This window comes from Triticum dicoccoides, chromosome 7A, assembly GCF_002162155.2.
Source record: "Triticum dicoccoides isolate Atlit2015 ecotype Zavitan chromosome 7A, WEW_v2.0, whole genome shotgun sequence".
In the NCBI taxonomy this organism is placed as follows: Eukaryota; Viridiplantae; Streptophyta; class Magnoliopsida; order Poales; family Poaceae; genus Triticum; species Triticum dicoccoides.
Window position 1 is genome coordinate 89905559 of NC_041392.1, and position 8601 is coordinate 89914159.

General features: G+C 49.3%; 1 protein-coding gene across 1 annotated transcript; it reads right to left on the reverse strand.

Annotated features, from left to right (window-relative positions):
• Nucleotides 1-3388: 3388 nt before the first annotated feature.
• On the reverse strand, nucleotides 3389-8307 carry LOC119331318 (protein ecdysoneless homolog). Its single transcript, XM_037604484.1, has 5 exons — nucleotides 7095-8307; nucleotides 6485-6817; nucleotides 4988-5127; nucleotides 4555-4715; nucleotides 3389-3790 (listed from the first exon to the last, which is right to left on the reverse strand). Exons 1-5 carry the CDS (start codon nucleotides 8258-8260, stop codon nucleotides 3611-3613), a joined length of 1980 nt encoding a protein of 659 aa, XP_037460381.1. The 5' UTR covers nucleotides 8261-8307; the 3' UTR covers nucleotides 3389-3610.
• Nucleotides 8308-8601: the final 294 nt, after the last annotated feature.

The window sequence follows — 8601 nt, forward strand, 5'->3', positions numbered from 1 at the left end:
GGGGAGGAACGAGGGGCCATCCAAGGGACGGACTCCTTATGCACTTAGAAAAATACGACACCTAGACAAATATTAGAGAAAGGCATGCTCGGGAATAGGTTTAGCCAAGTATTAAACCCTGAGCATGGCCAAAGATCTTGCGAGCATCCTAAGAGCTCGCCCGAGCATATGTAAAAACCTTCACACCACCCACATACATCAACCAACCACAAATAGGACTATAGAAGTAGAGTATTACGCCACAATGTGGCCTGATACTGTATAAATCTTTGAATCTCGTGGTCGTTGGTGAGCCCCAAAAGATCTGAGTTTTTTAGCCCCTTGGCCGAACACCAATTCAGGATATCCTTGATCCCTCGTGTAGTTGACACTCCGACATGTTGGCTTAGGGGGAGTTATCCGTTTTTCAGTTTTCAGTTATCTAGTTCTTATTAGCTCGTAGGCTCACCTGCATTGAGCATTTCTCGTGGTGAACTCGGTTCGTTCGTAGTAGTAGGATGGCACGAAGCTCTAGGTGGAATCATGGGCCGCTGCACGACCTCTGTAGGCCGAACAAAAAGGAGAAGAAAGAAATAGAAAAGTCGCAACGTTGTGCGCGGCGCCAACACTTTCTCTCGTTTGTGTGTGCGCGCGCTCGTCATAATCAGCTCCGGCGAGCTCGTTCCGTTCAAAGCCAGCGACGGTGGTGCCCCACTGGTTTTCATCATGATGGCCGGTGTTCGTTTGCAACGATTTTCGCTCAGTTTTTCGTGATTAACCCGCTCAGCAACTGTCTTATGCTAACTAATCCATCGATCGATGCCTTTGCCTCTGAGTTCGACAAAGAACTCGTAGGGAACATAGGGAAAGAAGAAAAAGGTTTGTGTCCCCAACTCGTCTAGGGAAGCATACATAGATCGAAACAAAGAAATCAACATTTTCTAGTAGACCACGCCAACAACAAAAGCCATCAGAGCAGCCGCGATGGGCCGGCGAGCCGTGAACGAACGGCTACCGCGCCGATGCGGCGGCGGCGCGGCCGTGGTTGAGAATGGACTTGATGCGCTCCAGCTTGAGCTCCTCCCGGAACTGCCGGATGAAGCGCTCGGCTTGCGCGTTCACCTCCGCCTTCTCTTCCATCTCCGCGTAGGCACGCCGCTGGACCATCTCCGCCACCTTCGCCGGCTCCCGCTTCCTCGGCCTCTCCGCCGTCGTAGCACCCTTGGCGGCGGCCGTGTCTGGCGTTGGCTCCGGCGCCGGCGCTCCTCGCCGCTGGGTCGTTAGACTCGTTACTACCGCGCACGCATCTCCCAAGCATATAGACATCTCCGTCCGCGTCCCTGCTTCTGCCCTGTCGTCGCTCCCTGACATCGAAGCCTGTGCTGCCGCATCAGGAGCGCTCGGTGTCGATGGAGCCACGGTCACCGCCGGTAAGGCCGGCCCCGTCTGCTTCACCGCGTGCCCGACCACCTCCCCTCCCTCCTCTCGCGACGTGTAGTACTCTTGCGGCGGCGGCGACGCGAGGCCGCTGCCGTAGTCGTGCTCGGGCACGGAGTGGAAGGCGGCGAAGACGGACATGGAGCGGAGGCGCTCCATGACCATGGACGACGCGCTCCGGGTGAGCCTCCTCCGCCTAGCCATCTCCGCGTCGCCGCCCTGCCGCCAGGACAGGACGGCCACGGCGCCGACGACGACGTTGAAGAAGAGGAACCACGCCGCGCCGGAGCTGAGCCACGTCCAGCACCAGGCAGACTCCGCCGCCATCAAACGAATCTTTCACAGGCACACAGCACCTCCTTCCCGTTCCCGGTCTGGTCTTGGCCTTGTTGAAGGCTCTCTTTCCAGCGAGACAGAGATGCCGGCTGTTGAGTGAGGAGTGAGGAGTGACTCAGTAGATGGCGAGGAGTCAGAAGCACACCAGTGTGGCGTATATGTAGGAGCACGTACACTAGGCGCGTACAGCGACAGCTACTTTCAGCTTTGTTGATTGATGCTGACCGTAGAACCATAAACTACTACTCCCTCTGTTCCGAATTATTTGTCTTAAATTTGTCTAGATACGGATGTATCTAGCACTAAAATAAGTCTAGGTACATCCGTATCTAGACAAATCCAAGACAAGTAATTTAGAACGGAGGGAGTACGTCCCATCTGTACGCGTACAAAGGCTCTGTGGTAGTTAAGCACGTGTTCTTCATGAAAACGGGCGATTATCCCATAATCCCACCCCAAACTGGCTCGGTTGCTTCACCCGGCAGCGCGCGAGAACATTCCCCGCGGATTAACTAGTAGGGTTAATTACTCTTCTCTACACATGGCCGGCCAGCGGTTGGCTTGTGGTCTTAATTTTTACTGGCTAGCATAGCAAAGTAGCCAGAGTTGGTCCCCTCAAAAAAAAAGTTGGTTCCACTACTATAATTTGTTACTCCAAATGGTGCCGGTTTGGCGCATGAGATCCTATCGTTTCGTCCACACTCCTTTCTTCGTCCCCACACGTCCTCTCTTCCATTCTTTAAACGCTCAAAATGCTTCTGATTATGCTAAAGAAATAAGGCTCGATCTTTTTATTTTTATGGGAAAGAGCCACCTGCATAAACAGAAAGTGAGAGAGCGACATGAACCTGGAATTTCTACGTCAACAGCAGACGACTTTGTAACTTTTGGCTACATCAGTGACTCATTTCAAAACTAAACCACCACGTTTGACACATGGTTGGCGCTTTGTGTATTGGTTGGCGCTTTGTGCGCCTTTCTATGTTCAAAAAAAAAAATCTCCGCAAACCCAGAATTATCGTCTCTACTGTGACTAGGTGCGAGTCTCACGAATCACTACACTCGTAGGTGAACCCAGACTGTCCACGGCCATGGGGTATAACCTCTGACAATGTAAAACATTACACACCAACACAAGGATTCAGGTAATCAGCCGAGCCTAAAAGAGAATGTAGACAACTCCACATACAGTACAATGTTTGTTTGTTCTTTACCATGGGCACGTCCAGCCCTAGTACTCTTACCTAGACGGTAGTAAAAGATGATGGGTTTTATCCTGTACTAGCATCTACGCAAACGCAAACAACAGGTCTCAGATGTTTGACAACAAAACCCACGGGCGAATCGCTCCGAGCATCAGCCTCCAACTCAAGCAAAGATGCCGAAACTGAGACCCGTAGCGAAGCCTAAAAAAAAGGGCAGCCCCAGTGCATGTAGCTCCCGCTTGCGCAGGGTCTGGGGAAGGGTCCGACCACTTTGGGTCTATTGTACGCAGCCTTTCCCTACATTTCTGCAAGAGGCTGTTTCCAGGACTTGAACCCGTGACCCGTAGCGAAGCCTGCACGGGCAAAATGACTCCTAGCGCCTGTACTTGCCACCGCATTGGACATGGCCCGAGACATCTTCATAACCTGTGTGGTTCATAACCTGTATGACACGTAGTACAGCCCGGGCTTTGCATATAGTGTACAGCAGTGAGATTACATTACAGACAGCGAGTGTACGAAGATAACAGTTTCACAGCAAATTTAGAAGCAGGTCATAAGACCCCGGTACGTAACACTATAACATTGCTGCTTCTTCCTACGGTCCTGAAATCTCTAGTGTACACCAACGAGTCTACACCAACACCACAAAATCACGGCTTTTTACCATCCGGAGGTGGTACCTTTACACCCATAAGTCCAAGCAGGTTCGAGGCTGGGCCAGGAAGGCCCTGCTGAGACGAGTACGAGTTGAGGAAGCTCTCCACAAGGTTCAAGTTCACATCAACTGGGGCCATCTCCCCATCATCACTATCAGCAGCATTTGAGGGACCCTGCAAAGCAAAACAAGAACACACCGCTGATTAGTTAAATCGGACAACAACTCTAGCCAGAATCATACAGGCATCAAGTTTGCAACTGAGAATTTGATATGACACAAGTGCAAATATGGAATTTCTGTTCTTTTTAGCAGATAGACCACCAACACGACAAGTAAAGCTGGATACAGAATTGAACTTGGATATCTGGGAGAACAGAAATGCACAAACAGAAGTCATGAGATTATCTACATTTATTTACTGATTTATCCTTGAATAGTTCTGTGTTTGGTATTAACTGGGGAAAAAAAGACGCATGCAGCTAAATGATGGACTTCGTGGGTTTGGACACTTTGTTACGCATATCTGATATCCAACTAGTCAACTCATGTGGCTTCATGTGTTCACACATAGCATGATATATTGACATCCTTACATGTTCGCGGCATGGTAGAAATATATTAGTCACTTTGACCACTAAAGACTCCTAATGCTTGACGAAGTTCTACTGGAATCTTCATGATCTTAAGCCGTTTGAGTATGTGTAATTTAAATCCCCACATGCTAAACATGCAATTTAAGAATGAGCCTTATTCAAAATCACACTTCCAATTATTTGTTTATTTTCTTAAAACCTAGCCTACAAATAGTTTAACAAACTAACAATACTAATAGTTTATCAAAATTAATAAGTTTGAGCAAGCAGTCCACATGGTAGTGGCCTATCCTGAACATAAGATGGCAAGACGAAAGCTTACAAGGCCCTGAAGGAAGTTTACCTCACTGTTGGTGCTAGGGCGTTGTGCTCGAGAAAAGGTTTCCTCAATGGTAGTCTTACTTAGCTCGTCATTCAAAGCATCTGAATATGATTCCATGAAAGAATCATCCATATCCTTTTCACCAGCTTCTTCAGCAGAATCGTTCTCGAAATCAGAATCATCTGCACCATCAAAACCACTTTTAATTTCTAACACGCAGTTCACAGCAAACAAGAATCCCTAAACCAAAGTGGCGACTAATGCAACAAAGATAGGAGAATATTGTGGAAAAGTGAATTAAGTATATATATTACTTATCAACTTATCTATGAGAAGGTAATCAAAGGATACAAACTAAAACCACGACAAGAATTATGGAACGGAGGGAGTACTGGCTAACAATGTTCAAGCAAGATACTAATGAGGAAATGAGAACTGGAAGAAGGGGGCATACCAAAGTCCATTTCAGACGAGGAGGATTTTCTACCAGCTTCAGTACCATCGCCAGCTTCCTCTTGTGAAGCTCTTCCTAACACCGACTCCATGGCCTTAAAGAACAGGTTGACATCAAGGTCTACTGTCTCCGTGTCTTCCCTACATGAGCGAAATTAATAGATCAATACTAAATAACCAATTCAGTTGAGAAGGTGCATAATTAAATGGCTACAGCGAAGAAGTGTAATTATACCCAGATTGTTACACACAACAAGTCCTAGAAATATATTTCATCTCTAATGTGCTAGACAAATAATGTCACGTAGGCTTTCTGCCAGGGAAATAATCTCTAATCACATACTACTTCTTTGAAGTCATTTATGCTCAAGGACTGATTACGTGAAGAATCATCCCTTATGAAGCCCCAATTGCAAAGGTATAACTGCTGATCTATTGCACACTGAGAAATGGAGCTACTATATCTATTGGGAAAAGGCATAAACCCTGATAGTGCTTTGTAAAAGCAGCAAACAATGCTCTTTTATCAAATGTCAGGGTTGATAAGCTGTGAAACATGAACCATAACATGTATCCAACGCAATAAATTAATAAATCATACTATAAGGTTGCGCTATAGTGTTGTGTTTACATGATTTCCACCTAGTAGAAATTAAATTCAGCATAATGCTACCTCTCTATCTAAGCCTCTACCAGTTTGCATTTCACATTTTTCATCTTTACTTTCTGTTCAATGTTTGAAGGGGAGCCTTGGCACAGTGGTAAAGCTGCTGCCTTGTGACCATGAGGTCATGGGTTCAAGTCCTGGAAACAGCCTCTTACAGAAATGTAGGGAAAGGCTGCGTACTATAGACCCAAAGTGGTCGGACCCTTCCCTGGACCCTGCGCAAGCGGGAGCTACATGCACCAGGTTGCCCTTTTTACTTTCTGTTCAATGTTTCCAGATAGCGTACACATTTCACCGAAATAAGATAAAGTTACTTAACATGCAAGTTAGTGCATTTTGATTCCTGTTTGACAAAAGATTATATCTGTAGATACAGATGCTCACACTAAAATGTTTCATCCCATGCCTCTCCTTCCTGATGGTGGTTTAAACTTTTAACTTCAGGGCCAAACGTAGGTACAGAAAGAAAATAGTGTATGATCCTTATGTACATACTCCCTCCATCCGGAAATACTTGTCCTCCAAATGGTTGTATCTGGACTTATTTTAGTTATAGATACATCCATTTTATCCATTTCGAGGACAAGTATTTCCGGACGGAGGGAGTACAACGGTAATTATTTTAACAAGCAAAGGTAAATTATTCGAAGATATGAGCAACTGAGAACCAAGTGCACGTCTGGTTGTTGTGCGGCACTCTGGAATAATTTGCTAGGGATAAAAATAAAGATGCTTTCAACAAACTGTTACTAAATGCTTCTGGAAGGCAGATGCAATACCAAAAGGAGCCTAAGCATTGAACAGAGATTACAAATGAGTCTATAAGAGAACCTGTTTGTGGGAACTTCAGCTCCCTCGAAACTCGACATTTTGCGAACAAAATCTTGCATGGACTCTGTGATTTCTCCAAGATTAAACTCGCTTGGCTGGGAGCTTGAACTGCTGGAGACATTTTGCTTTTGACTTTTTCTATTCTTCTTTACAGCCGCATACTCTTCCATTTCCTTCTGCCTTTCCTGAAGTTCTGCATTCAATTCATCCTCCCCATTACGCAGCCAAGAATCATCATCACTCGGGGGAAGATTAATGCCTTGAAAATCTTCTGCCGAGTACGGCATCGCAAGGATTTCATCAATTCGACGCACCGGTGCACTTAGCATCTCCCTGTGAAGTACCGCAGAAGTATCAGAACACTGCCAGAATTTCATACTATAGATGGCTATTGAGTTCATGACCTATTAAACCAGGTGGCCTGAAGAACTATGTTGGATCGCACTCACTACTGTCCATTACAGAATCTATTAGTTCTCACCGTTGTAGTTGCAGAAGAAACAGATAGATAACATAATTTTTAAGGTTTGAAACTAATAAAGGAATAAATGGTAACACACTAACACGCTCCGATATAGGTAAATCCACAACTATGAGCAACAAAATTTACCTTGTTCGCGAGAACGAACTCGAGCTCTTGTAATACTGCATTGCATTCTCCATGACCCTCATATACTCCTTGGAACCAGGAAGCAACCCCTCAAAACACCCAGCCGCCTCCAAGCTCTTCTTGTAAACCTCCCATGTGCTCCCCATTCCTTCCTCCGCCTCGTGCCGCCTCTCCTGGTACATCATCTCGAACCCACACGCAATCTTCATCCCCAGCTCTGCCTCCACCCACTTCTCCGGACCCTCCTCGCTCCTCGGCATGGGGTAACCCCTGGGCGCCTGGAAGCTCTGCTGCATGAGCTGGCCATACATGGCCTTCGTCATCCGCACGGAGGTCCTCACCATGTCAACCCCTTCTCCGCCGGGGCCCTTGAGGAACTTGTCCATCCTCGCGGCGTGCTTCATGGTGTCGATGTCCCGGTCGTAGAACCCCTCGACCGCGCGCGCGATCAAGCAGGGCTCCTCCCTGAGCACCTTGGCGACGGGCGCCGGCACGGTGACGCGCGCCGTGTGGAGGTTCTCGGCGGCCCGCTCGGGCATCCCGGCGATGCGGCGCTGGATGGCGGCCTGGACGGCGTCGGAGGCCCGGGTGTCGACGGAGTCATCGTGGACGGCGGCGAGGGCGGCCTGGAGGGACGGCGTGTCCGGGAAGAGGGAGGGCGGCAGGATGTGGAGCTCGCCGCGGAAGATGAAGACGCGGTTGGGGGCGGAGTCGGGGTCGAGCCAGCGCGGGAGCGCGAAGGCGGCCTCGATGAGGAGGAAGTCGCCGTCCGAGTCCCAGGCGCGCGCGGCGAGGCCCGGGAAGGCGCGGGTGAGGGCGAAGAGGAGGGCGACGGCGAGCCACTCGTCGGGGAGGGAGTCCCCGAAGCGGAGCGCGCCGTGGAGGTGGGGGGCGGCGGGCGGCGAGGCGCAGGCCGCGCAGGGGCCGGCCGGGTCGGCGGGGAGGGAGAGGGCGAAGGGGTCGCGGTGGAAGAGGTGGGTGGCGAGGAAGGGGGCCAGGTGGGAGAGGAGGGAGAGGTGGAGCGACTGGAGCGAGGCGAGGAGGGCCGGGGCGGGGAGGCCGGTGGGGAGGGGGAGGGGGTAGACGGCGTAGAAGAGCGTGTCGTCCGGCGGCCGGCGGCGAGGGAACGGGAAAGGGTTGGAGGCGGCGGCGGCGGCGGCGGCCATGGGGACTTGGGTAGCGGTGGCGGTGGCGCTGATGGCCGCGGGGAGTTCTCTCTTCCGGAGCTTAGAAGGGCCTCTCTGGTTCGGCGGTGCGCGAGAAGGCGCTATATGGGTTTGGTGATGGCCGGCTTCGGCGGTGCGAGAAGGCCCGAATGGGACAATCGGCCCATCGACATCGGCGACTACCTGCACCACCGAACTGTTGTTCAGCGAGTCGTTTTACTTTCTGTTTTTTTTCATGTTTTTATTTCGTTTCTTGATTCCATTTTTTCCTTTTGTTTACACTTTTAAATCTAAACATATACATTACAAATTTACATAGTGTTTTGAAAAATGATAATCAT

Coding starts and splice junctions, on each gene's coding strand:
- LOC119331318 (XM_037604484.1), bottom strand. CDS start 8,260: ATGGCCGCCGCCGCCGCCGCCGCCTCCAACCCTTTCCCGTTCCCTCGC. Junction 6,818..7,094: donor AGTTCGTTCTCGCGAACAAG/GTAAATTTTGTT, acceptor GGTACTTCACAG/GGAGATGCTAAGTGCACCGG. Junction 3,791..4,554: donor GCCCTAGCACCAACAGTGAG/GTAAACTTCCTT, acceptor TTTGCTTTGCAG/GGTCCCTCAAATGCTGCTGA.